General features: G+C 37.9%; 1 protein-coding gene across 1 annotated transcript; it reads right to left on the bottom strand.

The window, feature by feature from the left end:
• Positions 1–466: 466 nt before the first annotated feature.
• LOC128383853 (alpha-2 adrenergic receptor) lies at positions 467–1,768 on the bottom strand. Its single transcript, XM_053343441.1, has one exon. It carries the CDS (start codon positions 1,766–1,768, stop codon positions 467–469), a length of 1,302 nt encoding a protein of 433 aa, XP_053199416.1.
• Positions 1,769–18,682: the final 16,914 nt, after the last annotated feature.

Genomic DNA, 18,682 nt, shown 5'->3' with positions numbered 1-18,682 from the left:
ACCCATAGCCAGGCAGTGTTGGAACACACAAAAAGCATAGAAAAATTGTACACACTGCACAGAGTGGGAGAAACTGAGGGGGGTAAAGGGAGCCCCAGCAGCTCATTTTAGCCCTGGGGCCACCTAGCAGACAAATCTGTCCATGTTGTGCATCTTTTGTGGATGTGTAGAGCTTAATCAATGGTGACACACTTTAAAGCATTACAGCACACTTCAGGAAGGGTAGAAAAGAACTGTGAATCTGATCAGGACGCCAGTAAGAAGCCTGTAATAGAAACATACTGTATGCCAAAGCTTGTGAAGGCACCCAGCAGGTGGTTCAGGGTGTGCACTATACCAGGACTGAATTACAACAGGACAATGAGAAGTAACAGTGAGTAACAACAAAGCAGGCATCTTTTTTTTGTAAATCACTTTGATATTTCCTTTAAGATTGTCATGGTGGTGCAGAAGTCCTGCTTCAGATCTAAAAGGATTTTTTCCACGACTTGCAGAGGATCTTCTGGAAGGCTCGTCTGAAATCCCGGTTGAAGATAGTGTAAATGGCAGGGTTGAGGGAGCTGTTACAGTAGCCAATCCAGAAGAAGAATTTAAAGAGGGGGTCGGGGATCTTACAGGAGTCCCTGCACACACCGTACAGGCTGTAGCTAAAGAAAAATGGAAACCAGCACACAACAAACACCCCCATGACCACAGCCAGGACGAATGTAAACCTCTTCTCCCTGGCCTGTGAGACCTTTTTCCTGGCCATCGAGCTCCGGCGACGTTTCTTCCTGGAGGTGAAGAGATCCATGGATTTGTTACTGACTCTGGAGATGCGAGTGGACTGTTTGGAGTGGGCGCTTTTCTTTTGGCTGGCTCTCTTTGCTCTATGGGTGTCATGGCACTGCTGTTTGTGACCTTTGCCCTCTGAAGAGGAGCTCTCCTCTATATCAGGGTCCTCAGTCTGTAGCCCAATGGTGACGGTGTGATGGCTGGGCGTAGGAGGGCACTGACAGTGACCATTCTCCTTCTCCCCATGGAAATGAGAGGTGACTTTGCTCAGTCCATTCTCAGTTTGTGTAACACCATCTGGCCTTGGATTCTTTCCCGACATGCTTCTGGTTCTGGTTTTGGCCACCTGGTATATTCTGATGTACACCAGGATCATGATTAAGCACGGGGCGAAGAAGGAGGCGATGCTGGAGGAGAGGATGTACCAAGTGTCATCATTCAGCTCGCACTGAGGCTGAGAGCTGATATCACTGTTGCTGTCGATAGATATGAGCGGCGGAGATGAGATGAAAGCAGATATAAGCCACACAATTACGATGATGCACTTGACACGTTTGGGAGTCCGTTTCAGATTGTACTCTACAGCTTGCGTAACGGACCAGTACCGGTCCAAGCTTATTGCGCACAGATGCACAATAGACGAAGTGCAGAACAAAACATCCAAAGCCAGATAAATACCGCACCAAACTTTTCCAAAATACCAGTAGCCCATGAGTTCATTCGCCAGGGAAAATGGCATCACTAAAGTGGCGACAAGGATGTCCGCGGTGGCCAGGGACACCAGAAAAAGGTTTTGGGGGGCTTTCAGCGCCCTGCTCGTTAACACGGCTATAACCACCAGAATATTTCCAACAACCGTAAAGAGAATGAGAAAACTTACAAGAGCAGCAATGCTGGCTATTGCTGCTAAAGAATATCCACTATCCAGGCTCCAGGAGGAATTGAGATGGATCACCGTGAACGCGTCCATTCCACTGGCGTTAAACGAATCCATCCCGACTGTGTGCGCTTTGTATATATCCTGTATTGGTTAAATATGGGCATTAATTTGCATTCATCCCTCTAAGTCCATCAAAAAACGCGCAAATCCGCTGATAATATACAAATCTGCATGAAAAAATATTTCCAGAGTCTTTTTAGGGTGATTTTCGGCTTTCTGTTCAAGTGCATCTCAATGTAACTTACTTAAATAGGAAAGAATTTCCCATGCAGCCTACAGTATAGTCTTGTCATGGGTCTCCTGTTCGTCAGGAGTTGAGTGGTGTCCAGCCGCAGCTCTCCCTCCCTCAGCATGGTGCGCTCTCGCTCCTAATGATGCCCCATGTGTTGTTCTCATAAAACTAACCCACTGCTGCCCCGCCCCCGGCACACGGTATTATTTTCATTTCGTGGGAATATAATGTAGCTTCATCTAAGAAGAACATATCCTTGTGTTATCATACCTTATATCAATACAAATAATGAAGATTAAATGATTACATTACCAAAAGTCAAGAGTCAACGTGAGGAAGAAGCTTAAGTATTCATGTGCAGGTGGCAGGTTTTCTTTCCTTTTCCTTTTTTCAATAAAACTCAACTCACTGGAGGTCAGTATTGTTGCACTCACAATAAAGTCTTTTACAAGCTGTTCAAGACTGTGTCTGTACTGACAAAAGTAGAGTTCTTGTCAGGCATAGCATTTGAGGTGACAGCAGCATCAGCTGTAACTAACTGCATGACATTCACTGTGTATCTAGTATTATTAAGATGCAGGAATATGTGAGCAAAAAGCTAACAGACTCTTGCAGGATTTCAATTTAGGAGGTGTATGTGTGTGTGTGTGTGGCAGCAGGAGAGAGGTACAGCAGCTGAGAGAGACCATAAGGAGGAGGAATTTAGGGAAGTTGATGATGTGAGGCTTGCTGGGATTTTGGGGTTGAGCTCATCCGCTCAGACACACCGCTGCTGTGTAGATCAGGTACAGAAGATGGATTGGATTTTCAACAGTCTGCTGCATTTCACCTCATCTCTTACACTCTTTCACACGTCCACTTTTTCATTCTCTTCATCGCTCATGCACACAAACAATATTCACAGGTTTGGGTTAGACTCAGAATATCAAACAGTATAGTTTTCTGTGACCTGTAGCTGCTGCAAAAAACATTTCTGCTGTGCAATATGTGTCAGGTGAATAGTTTTCATTGATGTATTGTTTTTCTCCCATGATGCACTGATTGGTGGTCAACCTGTAGGTTATCTCTGCATACACAACACAGCACAGTGCATTGTGGAGTTACTGCCCTATCGCACATTGCTGCATTTCACACATGATATTTCATAAGTGTTTTACAAATATGACATCTATTCTCATCTTTTCATGATGTATGAAAACCTGCATGCAAACAGTCAAAAGTTTAATCACAAACTAGGCTCCAAAGTATACAGACAGTGGTGGGCTGAGAGTGAATTCCCATGAATAGATTTGTGCATTGTAGTATTTTTTTTCAGTGTGTCTTAAATGTACAAACAGGATATGAATAGATGCAACATGTCATTGTATTTTTAAAGATATAACACAACATAAGGCTTTAGAGCTTTAAAGAATAAACAGTGCAACACAAAGACATCAAAGATCATAAGTGAAGTGTGTGTTTGTGTGTATGGAAAGTCGTGTCATAGAGGGACTTCAGAAGTGTAGAAGTTGAATATTATATCCAGTGACTTGAAAGTGTATGTACATTAAAGTATATATTTTAATAAGATGAAGTGACTCTTCAATGGATGATCTTTCATGATCCTCGCCAAACACTATGAATAGCAAACATTCATCAAGTCACAAACAGATTTTTTTCAAGGCTAGCCCTGAGACAGAGAGAAGAAAAAAAAACAGATTCTTAAAAATCGTGCAGAAATGTACATTTGATTTGCTTCTCAGGAAAGAAGAGGAATTTGTATCAAATATAAAATTAATTAAATTAAAACATTAAAACAATAAACAGTGTCTTTGGAAAACAATCAAGTCTTAATCCACACAAACATCTGGATGTAATGAACATTGATGCTCTCTTTGTGATTTGGGCTCAGTTTAACTACTGTTTGTCATGTTATCAAACCTCATCTTCTTGAAATCATGTGATCTAATCACAGCATTTATTTATCTTCCAAATAATGTAACTGTAAAACAGAGCACAAATACCAACACAAATGGAAGAAGTCGACAACCACAACATTTCTTTCTATTAATATTTGTACATATATATTCATGGCTTCCAGAAGGTGATTCTTAGTGACTTTTCCTTTTGCGCCTCCATTCGATTCACATTCGTAGTTCAGAGGGAAATATCTTCCATAACTATAGCATAGATTGCAGTGAAAGTTACAACTGATATTCAAGGTCCCCAGAAGATAGATTCAAAAGACTTTGGTGATCATTTGGAGACTTTTGGTTATTTTTCCACTTGTAGGTCAGAGATTCCTCTTATGCTGTGATATATGTCAACATCTAATGTACTCAATGGATCAGCACAACATTTGGTACAGACATTGGTGGTTCCCAAATGATGAATTTGAATGATTTTGGTGATACAGTGACTTTTACTCTAGTGCCATCTTTTTCAGCTCTTATTAAAAGAGGGCTTGTTTAAGCTAGCAGGAAGAGTTACACAACCCTTCAACTTGCTAGGACAATTTTTTTGTCTTATGAATGTAGTCATGCAGTACATGTTGCATTTCTACAACAGATGTGGTCTGATCGCAGTGTGTTCTGCATGCTTTCACACTCTACATTAACATGCATTTTCCATGGATATTAGTCATGTTTTCAAATCGTGTCCCCTTGATTTCATTCTCTCTTTTTTTGCTCATTTTACAGAAGAATTAGCAATACATTAACACTAAATGGCTTTAAAATAAGCACTTTAAGAAAATGTGTTTTGTTTTTAATCAGACTATCACATAATGGTACTTAGTAATATTTGCAATGTTCAGATATGTTTTGTTCTACTACCATTTCTGTTTTTCTTGTGCTTTGAAATCAATGCGCACCTGTAATCAGAGAATCTTTTTTTTCCCTAAACTGAAAAACACCTGCAGCACAGCAAAAATTATTCATGTGGCTTTGTCACACAGTGTTCCGCTTTTCAGTCTATTGTTACTGAATGTCAGCATCTGTCTTTCACCAAAACTGTAACAAGCCTCAAAGGAAGGTCAACCAATGCTTTTAACAAATTCACATCATAATTTGACATTATTGTGAACAGTGTGCCCATGTACTTTTTGTTTCAAACCCTAAAAATTAGTTTCCCAAACATGAAAATGGTTCTTTTTAGGTTTAGGTTTTGGTGATACTTTATGCAACTATGTGTGAAACCTCTGTTGAATTTGTTCTTTAGGTTATTCATAATGAGTTTTTAGCTTCACTTTTTATTCAAAATAAAGATCAGAGCCTTTTTTGGTTATAGTTGGGGCATACTGTATACTGCATGTCTATAAATCCCAGAAGAGGACAAGGTCTTTCTAAGGTCTTTTCCCTTCTTACAGTAATAAAAAAAAAATCTTTTTGTAAAGGTTTCTTTATCCAAATTGAGGATCTGAGGATAGAAGGCAAATTCATAATTTGTGCTTTGGGGCTGAATTAATCTCATTAATTTGATTTGACAAGTGCTTTAAATAGAGTCAGATAGCTTTAAGATAACTGTTAAAATATAGATGTCATGTATCGCAGTTTTACTAAAAACAACCATAGTTCAGCTTCTTCTTCAGCAGTAGCTCAGCATCTGTTGCAGATGGAGGTGAGTGTATGACTCACTGTCTTACCTCATCCTGATAGCCTGTCCAGGGAGCTGAACCACTGACCTTCCAGCTTCATGATGCAGTTCCTTGTAGCTTCCATACCTCTGCAGCAGCAGACCTGCATGTCAAAGTTTGCTTCCACAAATTTAGTATTGCCAGATGAGCACAGACAAGTTATAAGTCATTGTCTCGATGGTGATAAAATTGTAAGAACTCTCATGTACAGTGATAGCAAATGGCGCCTTGACATTTAGTTTCCTCTGACTTCCGCCATCAGGATCTACCAGCTGTCAACATGTGTATGAATATTGCAACAGATAACTTGTGATGTGATGTGTATTGCTCAATAATTGATTTGAAGCTCTTCTGAATCCTCTTGTTGTATGCCAACCGACACAAAAAAGCAAACCTGATAACACTTTGCTACCTGAATTTTAAGAACAGATGAAACATTTGCTCTCTCAAAGGATTTCTATTAAAATGTAGAAACACTGCCACTGTGCAGGAGAGGAGATGAGTTGTGGGATCAGGTAGCAGTGATCTGCAGGGTTTAAGATGTGTTGAGTGCACTGGAGGGAGAGACGAGCCGACAGCCATCACAGCAAATTCATGTTTGTTTAAATAACTCAGTGATGATAGGAAATGATGCCTGTGCTTTCAGCCGTAATTACTGCTCTGGTTTTGTTGGTCTTGACCTTTAGTGTGTGTCACCAGGAGGAACTGATTGTATGTGATGATCTTCTTTTGTATTTATGTTTGAATTGTGTTGTTTAGTGGATTTGTGGATGGATGTAGAAATGGGTGCAGGACTAGTCTGTGTTTTTGTCTGTTTCAAATCCAATCCACACATCATTACAGTATTTATATTGTTACATATACTAGATATATTTTGGCTTGTTTCCACATGTTGTAAAACCTTTCGAATCCCATGTTAACACTTCTTTGTCACATCAAAACTATCAGAGAGAAATCACTTCACACATGAAATCCACTGCTGGCCTGTCCTTACCTGATGAAAGGCTGCTATTAAAACAAACATGACGTCGTGTTAAATAAGAATGTTTTTTGCACTTTGTTTCAAGTGTTGATGGATTTTTTGGAATGTATTATTTCTGTGCAGCTTTTTAGTTAAGGTTAGGCTTAACGAACCGTTTGTGTGCTTTGTGCAACATATACATTATTAAGCATTTTGGTACATTTTTCTTCTGTTTGGCCTTTGTGTTTTGTCTATGGTCTTTTTGACTAGATTGTTTGTGTCTAGTGGTTGTCGATCATTCCAGTGCCGTCAGTGCCATAACACTTTGCAATGACTACATTTACATGCACAAAATATTCTGTTTTTTTTCCTTCATTCCAAAAAGGACAGTATTCCTACCAACCTGATTTACATGGTGGATGAAAATGGATATTCCCCTAATAAACCTGTCTACATGCAGTTGTGCAGATTCCAAACTTTTTCGACCATATGAACACAGCCTCCCTGTCATTTGTTCAACCACCCTTTTGAAAATGTTGGTGTTGTATGTATTCTGTAGACATGGCAATGTGCATGCTATGTCCTTTTTAATGGAAAAAAAAAATTTAAATATGTTTTGTTAGCATCCTTATAGTTGTAGCAAACACGTGTGGCAATTGAAATTTAACACTAAAGAAGTAGAACTTGTTCCTTGTGCTGAGAATAATGCTTATCTTGTCTTTAAAACAGTGTTAAGCAGCCACACAGCCAGTCAAGGAGAACCGAACAAACAGTCTCTGCAGAGAACTGCCAGAGAGTGAGTTGAGTATTGTTAAATGGGCACAAAAGGCACTTTTGATGCATGACAAGGAGCTGTAAGGGGAAGGCTGAGTGAAGGCTTAGCATGAACCATTTTCTTGGCCAATCATTGTGGGCAGCAAGTCTTACACACCTAATTAAACATATATTTGCAGGTAATAAATCAGAGATATTTATTTAATTTACATGTTTTGCATTAGAAAATGGACTCATGATTCAAGATATTTAATGCCACTCTGGTTATAAGTACAATTGTGCGACAAACTCTGACTGGGAGGCTCCATTTATTTCTCTATAGCTATATCTATATATCTGTACATACATACATACATACTGTACAACTGCTGTGTTGTCTGCAGACTTCACAGTAGTGTTTTAAGACTGTGTTGCTACGGAGTTATGGGTGTAAAGGGAATACAAAAGAGGTCTGAGGACACCGCCCTGTAGCGCTCCCTTGCTGAGGGTCAGTGGTGAAGAAGTGGATTTGTCTACAGAGGGGTCAAATATAGAGTTAAAGAAATAAAGTTGGCTGGAAGGCTGGGTGTTGTTTGTCATGTGTTGTTTATTTCGTTGAAGATCATATTAGTTTGGAGTCCCTACTATAAGTGCCCCAGGGTGTTGGAGGCAAACTTGGACATCATCTGTTGTCTGTACTCCTTCTTTGCCTGTTTGATTGTTCTTCTTAGTATGTAGCATGTTTGCTTGCAGTCCTCCAGTGAGCTGGAAATGAAGGCTGCCGTCCATGTGTGATAGTATGAAGAGTCTGTACCATTAATAGACACCGTATTGTTTCATCCACAGCAAAAAAACGTTCCTCCCTCTGAGTTTTATTCAAATCAGAGCAGTCTTACAATGACTTTGGCTTTTTGTCCTTTCAGTGGAACATCTCCATAAAGCCATTAATCTCATTTTGTGTGTAAATCTGACTTGTGTATGAGTCAAGGCCTTAAGTAAACAACCAAGATTATATCACAACGTTGGACAGAGGTCACCTACAAACTTATGGTCCTATGGACATGTACATATATTGTTAATAATGATCAAAATTTCTGCCATATGTTGTCATTTGTTACCATGCAGTCAATGCCTGTTGATTGATATAATGTTATCAGTTATGTTCTTTGATCAATTACACAGATAACTTAAGGCTTAATTCATTTGTCAGCTCCAGAGACACAGTAAAATCCTGTCAGGATGGTGATTGTCAGTAAGGTGATGTTACTCCTCCACTGAGGGGTTCTCTGTAATATGAAATTACTTCTAAAATTGGCATGTTGTTCATGCACCATTTGGTCAGACCAGACTGACTTCCATTTAAGGTCTTCTCATCTATGTCGCTACACAGATGTATCTTTAGCACACTCTTCAAATGTTATCAGTCAGTAGAATCAATGTTTTTTTAACTATTATCACTCCCATAATTACGCTTCAGCACTGTGCGTACATATAGGTCAGCGGCAGCATACACACGCCATCCTAAAGAAGTAAGGTTTTAAAATGTTTTTAAAATTTTGACACAAATGTCGAAGGAATGATGTTTATAGGACATGAAGGAGAACACTTTGGAGTTTTGGGGCCCAATCCTGAGACAGGAATACAGAGAGTTGAAATAGACGAATCTTTTAATAGATAAAAGCATGTATGACCTTCAAATCACTGAACGACAAAAATAGTTGAATTTTTGAGAGTCAAATACAACACCTACATTTCTAGGAGAGTGTGTTGTATAGAGAGCTAGAGAGCCCGACCGGTGTTTGAGCCATTCAGTTGTGCAGTGTGGGCTAATTAGTAATGCCTCTTTTTTGTTGTTGAGCTGCAGGTAGTTTTCATGCATCCATCCTCTTTGATTTCAGTTAAACAATTATGCAGGAATAAGCTGTAGGGTAAGTTGGGGTGATGGGTATATATAGCTGTGATAAGACACATATGTATTATTGTTACCTAATGTAAATGTATATATAGCGAAAAAAGGATTGGACCCAGGATGGAACCTTGTGGCACCCCGAAAGTGATATGAGCAGAGGAAGATGATGAGCTACCAAACAGTATTGCTAATGCTGTATTAGAAAGATAATATTTAAGCCAGTTAAAAGCAGGACCTGAGATACCAGTTGTATCTATAACATACACGGAAAGGGTTAGGGTTAATAATAGAGACAATGGAGGGACACACAATATCAATTATCTCTGAGAAAATGTGTCAGGAATATATTTCATATGAATGTGGTTGAGTTCATCCCTCCTACTGTTTCCTTTAAGTGCACAACTGAAGTGAAGTCAAAGTTAAAGAAAACTGTTGGCTTTGAGGGTATTAAAGAAGTAGCCCATGGTTCTGATGTCTATGATCTTATAATAGTAGGTAAGGTAATTCTTTGCATTCAGAGGGGTCACACTCACGTTTGGAAAGTGACAGGATTGACAACATGTTTATGAGTACCACTGTTGGGTTATGATGGTGGCCTGCAACTAAATTTGCAAATAAAGCCATTCATGCATCCTTAAAAGCTACTTGATAAGAACATATTGGATTTTTGAGAATGTCAAGAGATGACTATAATTGATCAGATTTCCACTTTCGCTCGGCTTTTCATGACTGTCTTTTTAGAGTGCGAGTGTGCTCATCAAGCCACGGATGTGCAACAGAATTGAGAATTGAGGCACAATTTTTATTCCAGTGCTTAACTAACTTATCTAAATCAGTATTCAGCTAATAATTACAGTCTGATTAGAAATGTTCTGAGGGCTGCTGACACTTTGTGAGAACAGCTTGACACAGTTTAATGCTTTATTCATGAGGGCTACCTTTAAAAATCAAGTCAGTCCTAATTTTCTTCTATAATTTAAAGTAATGTAATAAGTGTGCATGTCTACTAATTAAAATATATTTGACAGTTATGACACGTCTTCTCTTTGTCAAGTTCAAGTTCCCTTTAATGAATGATGTTATATTAATAATTACTAGTAAAGTAACTGCAGTTATTTATCCCAGCACTCTCCCTCCGTTCCATTGCTTGACCTAAAAATGTGCATTGATCAGGGCAGGGAGCTGAATGCATCATGTGAAGTGTCACCATATAAAAATGTTTGTGTAGATCATAGTCAGTATTCACACGCAGCTGCATTAATGCTGCAGTCAATGTTTATGAAATATGTCTCCACAGCTGACAAAATCCTCTTAGTCTGGCGTGATGTTGATGTTACATTCACTGCTGGAAATTTACTGGTTCAATTAGCTGTTGACCCCCAACACGGTCATCATTCACAGTAAGTGCCCTACAGTTCTTCTTCATTGAATTTCAAGGGTGACATAGGAGGATTTAATTGGCCAGCGGTCCAAACACATACACAAAAACTGATTTTACATATCTAGAGAACATTTGGATTTTTTTCTGTTCTCATGTAGTCAGAGATGCAGTGTGAAATGTGCATTAACTAATAATAAGTGATATTGTAACTAATAATAGACACAGTGTGCCGTTACTAATCCAATTCATGTCAGTTTTGTTGAGTAGTTCCTGCAGTGACTGTCAACACTTTCACATTTTTAGAGCCTCTCATTAAAAAGTATCTATGTTAGACCTGAAACTCAAAAATGTCCTTTTAACACTGAGCATTGTGTCTGTTGTTGCACCCAAAATAAAGGCTGACATTTGACCAAGTATCCTGTGACACCTGCAGGACAAAAATGCTATTTGGTTGTGTTGTTAGTGTCAGAATGGAAAAAAAGAGTTAGGCAGATTCAAAATGTTGTACTGTAGCTATTTATTATGTCCTGACAGTCATTTTGCATTTGTTTAACATGGGGTACTAATGGTCTCAACAAGAACATTCTTCTCACCAGAAAACAAGAAAAACTACTGTAATATTTTTAGAGATTGGTGTCAGGTTAGTAGAGGTGAAGAGGCTCCAGCCCAAAGGCATCAGCAATTATCACTCCAACATTTAGTGTTGACTACAGTGTTCACACTTACTCAGGTTCTTTGTATAGAGCCTTTTTTCAAGGAAAGGGCTGGTGAAACTAACAAATCCCTGGAAAAATCATGATATGAAGTGTTCTGTACCGTTAAAAAACACATTTATGAGTTTACAGTCTTCCTTCAAGATTATGGGAAGATTATTTTTAGTCAATCTCACATACACCTGCTGCTTTACTCACCAGGGTCGTGTTATTCCGCCTCTTGAAATAGTACCCAACAAATGCACTATGTACTCCTGTTTAAGTAATGTTTGTTTAAAGCCACATTGTCCAAATTGCTGAGCTAATTTAAAAATGAATCTATGGTGTACTGGTGGCTGAGTTGTAGACATGTGTTACACGTGACTGATATATCCTCAGTTCAATTCAAGCCTGCAACCTTTATTGCATTTAATAGATCTAAGACTCCACTTATTTCCTGTCTGACTCTGTACTATCAAGTGTCCATAAAGGCAGAAATACTCCCCCAAAAATGCAGGAAAATAATAATTTACATATTTACTTTAGGGTCCAATGGACTTGGTTCAGAAATGGTAGGAAAAAAGTATTGTGACTATTCCTTTTTTGGTTTTGGACTTTTAATGGAAATATTTTAACAGTAAGACAGTAAATAAAGCAGGCACTATCCCACAATACAAAACACTGAAATAATCACTCAAAATAAGTAAAAGTGACAAGATCATAACAGGGCAAAAAACTTAGGAACTTAGAAAACACACACACACTCTCTCTCTCTCACACACACACACACACACACACAAGTTTGAGTTCATCTGCTTCCTCCAGTGATGAAATTTTTCAAAACACCACAATATCTTAAAGGAACAAGACTTTTACTTATTCATCTCTGTTGTTGAATGCTATTCTAGTTTATAAAAAGCATCAATAATTTAGATTTGACCGTGAGTACAGTGTATCATGCTTCAGTAATGAGCCCAGTCATAATGATCAACAAGCCGCCTTCCTAGCAGCCAATAACACCAGTAAGCGATAGGCAGTTTAGAGTATTCAGCATTGCTCTGTACTTTGATGAGTTTTTAATGAAAGAAAACCAGAATATGGTTTACTGCCCGTCCAGAATTACACTGATGCTTAGTCCCCAAATGTCATAGTCTATTTGTTTTCATTTCTCTCAGTTAAAGATCCCCTACAGATTGAAATATATAAAAATACTCCACTTTGAATAATAATTTGTGTCTAATATGGGGTTTTCCACAAAAAAGTTCAGTTAACTCATTAAAAGGTCTTAAAATTACATCAACCAGAAAATCCAGAAGCTATGAAAAATATGAAAAATATTGTTCATTTCAAAGGTTTAACTGCTGGACACTTCATAATCCACTGAAAAGCCCATTCTCAGAGTTTGTGCACTGGAGGCTTCAAGTTTTCACACTGGTCTAAGTTGAATACTGGACCAGGATTGGCTTCCAAAATAGTTGTGATGTCACAAATCCTGCCCATAAATACACACCTTAAAGTCAGATTTTTGATTATCACAGAGACTTTTTCCTCTTGTGGTAGATTAACTTGAAAATCTGGATTGTCTTGCACTGCAAATTGTGTTTAGTTAGAGCTGAAACTGCTAATTGACTAATTGACTGACAGAAAATAATTGGCAGCTAAGACATTAATAGTTAGTTTTAAGTCATTTTAAAGAAAATACCAAATATTTCATATCATTCTAGTATCTCCAGTTTCTCCATTTGCTGCTTTTCTCTGTTTTATATTGTTGCAAATTGAATATATTCGAGTAATCACACAAAACAAGCAATTTAATGATGTCTGCTTAGCCTCTGCAACACAGGGAGGGGGGGGGGTGGTAAGGGCCAAACAGCAAATGTATGCTTTATCCAATGTGTCAGGAAGTAAGTGTGGACTTGCAGGTGGCAAAAGTTACATCATCTTGACATATGGTGATGAATATATGTGCTTTAAATTGGATACAATTTGGCCAGCTGAGTGTGTGCTGAGATTGGATTGTGTTGAGATTTTAGGAAGGCTTCAGCTTTCTTTCTTTCAACTCAGGGATGGTTGCAAGCAGCAGACAAATGGGAGCACTGGAGAGGTGTTACTTTAGTTCAGTCAATAATAATGGAGAGATCGTGTAAGTGAAGAGGATTTCCCAGAGAGAAAATGCAACTCAGTTTTATCCACACTGCACTAAGTGGATTGTACCAAGCCAAAAGAAGTTTTACAGAGCATTACTGTTCAATACCTGGCACAATCAGAATTTTCAGCCATAATGTCGAGGACAAGTACACCTTTCAGATAATATATGCACATTTTCATGCCAGTGTGGTGAAAACAGGCTCTCTATTTATTAAAACCCTTTCAAAAGCAGAAGTCTACTCTACCTGCCTTCCATTTCTTCCCTTTTATAGAGTAAAGATGTGAATAGCCCCCAATTTTGTGATTTTGCCAGAGCTCTATGACCAAATCAAATCAGTGGCGCTCTCCTCATTAGCAGTGTAATCTTCATTTACTATCTGACACCTGAAAGTGCCAATCTGTTTTGCAATTGATGTTAGTTTACTGCAGCTTGGCCTTTTTCAAACAGCGTCAGTCTTGATATCTCTTTAGATTGATAACTCAATAGAGAGCCTGTCAACACTCATTCATCATGCCTTAAAGTAGATACTAAACAATGATATCTTAAATTTATTTTACTTCACACAACAGAGTACCTAATGGGGATTTCCACTCAGCAGCAGCTGTACTGTAGCTACATGTCAACACTAAAAAATCAACTTAAAAGAACAATATTGTCTATGAAGCTATTCCATGGGACTTGTGTTAGTCAGACTTTATACTGTGAAATAGTCATCATGCTTATAAAAAAAGGTCAGTCAGATTGCTGGTATTTCATTGCTTTAAAACATTGTAAAGTATCTGTCTGTATGGCAGTTTTGATAATATGACTTTATGTTTGTATATAGAAATGTGTCAACTGTTAGAGATGTATCTACAGTACATGCAGTAGTATTTATATCCCAAAAGTTGTAAATCCCAGAAGCCAACGTGAAATCGGTTGCTTCTATAGGTATACCTGTGCAGTCTAATTCAACTCAATACAACAGCTCTGCTTTAAATTCTACTTTTTTGAAGTTTATTAATTTTCAGTTTTTGTTGACATCGTCAAAAAAGTGATAAGTGATATATTGACTGTATATTGAATGTCTTTACTGTCATATAAGACAAATACAACATTTTCCACAATTGAATTTCCCCCCAATGTGTGAATGATTCATCTTCTGAATCCCTGAAATATAGATCAGACAGAATTAAATATTTATGATGTGTAATATTTTCAAGTAAAAATATTGTATAGTGTTGATAAATCTATAATAAAAATGTAAAGCAAAGAAGTGAAGTCTCAGATACAGTTTTACAATCAAGATCAATATTCCATCCTCAGTTGGCTGTCTGCGTCCTTGTACTAATGGTGCTTGGAATTACTTACCATAACATCATTCATAAACTTGCCATGGCAGATAAGGAGAAAAGCATAAATAATAGTATTGAATTACAGTATAGTCTGTAATTGAGTACATAGTGACTTGTAGCAGTTATATATAGCTGATGTCCATACAGCATGTCAGTAAATAGATTTTAGGTTATTCAAATTTGTCAAAAGTTAACTTTAATGAGTTTTGTGTATGCAGTTAACATTACTGTTTGTTTAAGCTACTAAGTCATTTAGCTGTAGAAAATTACAATGAGAAAAAAAATCAATATTTGACTATGACATTGAGCCTCACGCATGTAAATCTCTAATCTGTTTGCTTAGAGTGAAACTGATTTTTTTTACTTTGGCTAATATGTACATAAAACGTTCAGTCAGACAGTAGACATGCATGTGAAACAGCCCTCTGCTTTGTTATGATAAATTCCAGCCACTCTTGCTAAAAGACATGAAGATGCTAATGAAATGTCAATAGGTTTCTTGTTTGAATGCACATTAGCTAACAGCTGTTTATGCTCTTCAGTTCCTCCCATTGTTTTGAAGTGGATCAGTTCAAGCTTTGGTGTATATTGTGTTTTTCAAGAGATTAATGAGATGCATGTCTTTTCTAATTCAATCAAACAGATACAGATTGTCCTTTCTGACTAATGTGTTATGACCTACAGTATGAATAACACTAAATGAGGGACCCATTCAGTTTTCTTTAACACTACAACCCTTTCATTTATCCTTTCTGTATTTTCTCCAGTAATAGGTCTGTATCACATGTGTCTATTTAAAACTGTCCACTGATTTTGTGCTTTGTTTTAGTGTGTGTGATATTTGTGAATTATTTGCATGTCATTTCTAAAGTATCTGTTCTGCTTCAGTATCCTTGAGCAAGACACTCACTTCACTGCTTAGGGAGTCATGCCAAAAGAGATTTTCTATATGTATATTATTTTCCTTTGGCAAATTTAGTACCTGGCAGCCTGCCATCGTTGGTATTGTAAAAATATCAAGTGAGGTGGTTATGCTCCCACGTGCAGCTTTTTCAAATTTAGTAGTAATTATCACAAGACTCAATGAATAATTGATAAGGCAGAGTTTGTGTGTGTGTGTGTGTGTGTGTGTGTGTGTGTGTGTGTGTGTGTGTGTGTGTGTGTGTGTGTGTGTGTGTGTGTGTGTGTGTGTGTGTGTGTGTGTGTGTGTGTGTGTGTGTGTGTGTGTGTGTGTGTGTGTGTGTGTGTGTGTGTGTGTGTGTGTGTGTGTGTGTGTGTGTGTGTGTGTGTTAGATGGACAGTTACCATATGCCACGTCTGCTTTGCCGTCATGACCTTCTGAAACGTTCATGTCACTCATCTTAAGTTCTGCTCAGCATGGGAGCATAGGATGAAAAGTGCTCGTTGAATAGCTGCCTTTATGAAATAATAAGCTAAGAGAATAACAATGTGGATTCTCTGCAAAAAAAAACCCAGTATGCAAGTCATTTTGCTTATAATGAGAGAAAAAATCCTTTTGTTACCACAAAAAGACAGTGAGGCGAGATCATTTAGCTTCTGTGCAAACTTTTGCCTTTAATGTTGGATAGTTTCTTTCGAGACATTAACACCAAAAAATTGCCATGAAGCTGCACTAATTGGTATTTTTATATTAACAATGTATCAAATGACTGTGTAATGAAAAAGAGGTCACTTGTAATGACGAACCCACATATTACCCACAGCTCTGAGGAGCACTTTAGTGTTTTTCAGCTCATTGGTGTGGTTTTACGGCCCACAACATTACAGTTTTGTTTCTCACCGCTCTCATTAGCGTCCAACAGCAACAAGCAGCTTTTTTGAGCAAGAAGTTCTGATAATCTGACTACACTAGCTGCCCGCTACAAAATAGCAGAAAGACAAAGTTAGTATCTAGCTGGTGAGCATAGTAGAGCATTTTCCAGCTAAAGAGCCAGATATTTCCTTCAGGTGTTGGTGGAGACCAAAACAGAGCTAAAAGGAGGGTGACCATTGAACTTACATTCACAGGGTGGCCAGAAAGGCTCTAAATTAAAATGAATGGTAATATTGCTCCATGTCTGCTGGACAAGTAAATATAAGCACCTGTTTGCTATCATGAAGTAAGCTTCATAAACCTAAAAAATTACAACTTACAACTACAACACCATTTTGAACACATGAAGTACCTTGGATTTTTAATTTAACACAGGATCCTCTCATTCATCATACCTGTTTGTGTCTGTGATGGAGTTCAAGATACACTTCATGTTTGGTATGAAGTCAATGAGATACATGTAAAACCATATTGGATTCAGCCCTGGGTTTGTGGGTAGTCTGGTAACGTGCCCTTTTACAGGCAAATATTTGTAATTGTTCAAGAATCATTAAATTTGAAGTCCAATTACAGTATCACATGCTGTTCATTCAGTCTCTTCTTAGACAGGACCTCTGGACTTTAACATCATGGACAGCTTCAGCATCAAAGCACTTCATCATTTCAATCCACTGGGCATGAAATGGGATCTGACCAAAATCAGGAGCTCATAATGTCAGATTATCTACAAGTGAGGCAAAGGGAAAAGGAGGGGATAAAAATGGTATGAGTGCAATTCAGCATGTGGTCAGATGGTCTTTACTTGCCTCATTGAATGCTATCAGTGATATGAAAAACAGCAACAGGTGGTAGTGGTGATAATGATGAAGATACATTTCAATTAATACATGTTTAGGCATTATGATTCGGACACAGATGTGTAGTTCTGAAGCCCAAATCTAGAAAAATTGTTTGTAAGGTATGCTGAACAACAATTTTGTTTGACTTACAAGAGGAAATATCTGCAGTTTGCGTGATTAATCTACTTCTAGATTCTAAGTATTTTACCGTAATTTTTACTCGTTGCTAAACCCCTCAACCCCAAATTGTCCTGTAGCCTTAACAACTGGCATGATAGGTCTGTCCAGCAACCATTAGAGATCCAGTAAGGGATACATATACACATTTTATTGCATTTCTAAAACTATAAACACATGAGCAAAAGTTTGAGAAATTCTCAGCATGACAGGCTAACTAGCTTAATACTGTATTAAACGAGCATTACTTCCAAGACCAAGGAGCTAATCATCAAATGACTGCATTATTTTGTGGAATACAACTTTAAACAAATAAAACTACTATTACATGTCTTCCTTATCACACTTATAATGACAAATAAACTCACTGCTCACTTCAATACAAAAATAACAGAACATGTAGCGTTAGCCTCAGTCTTTTTAGCACGCTAGCTATCATGTCAATTTTCCATTATATTGAAGACTTCTTTTACACGATTCTTGCTTTATAACACGTCAGCTGGAGATTAGACAGTCAGACACTACACATTAAAGAGTCAGTCATATATCAGTTGTCTGCCTCTGTCAGAAGTTGTTTTAATTCAATAATTTTATCGTAAAACTATAATTGTGAACTAAATATCTGCCACATGAAACGGAAAGCCTGACAGGAGTAGCAACAGTAACTAAGGGGGATGGGGCTAAGTGAATGGTCAATTGATTCAACAGCTAATAATTAAGCCTACAATTTGGATTTCCTTGTGTTAATGTGTGTGTACCATGTTTCACAAAGCACATTTGTGAGTGTTTTGTGCCTTTGTTTTTGTTGAGAGTAACTTAAAGGTTTCTTGTATTCTTGCATTGCACAACCAATATGAAGATGAAGACATTCCACTACATTAAACCCGGCTTCCCTTCACAGCAGATAGCAGATTCAGATTAATATTAATGTCCTCGTCGATGATTATGGGCTGACTGTGCTCACTTGAAATACTCTGCCACACACTTCAGAGGATGACTTTGCTCAGCAGTTTCGAAATCTCACTGTATCGGCAAAAACAGACTTTGACAATTTCGGAAAGATGGTACATGATGACTTTGTTTTCAGGGTACAA

This window comes from Scomber japonicus, chromosome 22, assembly GCF_027409825.1.
Source record: "Scomber japonicus isolate fScoJap1 chromosome 22, fScoJap1.pri, whole genome shotgun sequence".
NCBI classification, from domain to species: Eukaryota; Metazoa; Chordata; class Actinopteri; order Scombriformes; family Scombridae; genus Scomber; species Scomber japonicus.
The sequence above is the reverse complement of the archived record's forward strand: the minus strand, read 5'-3'. Positions and strand labels throughout refer to the sequence as shown.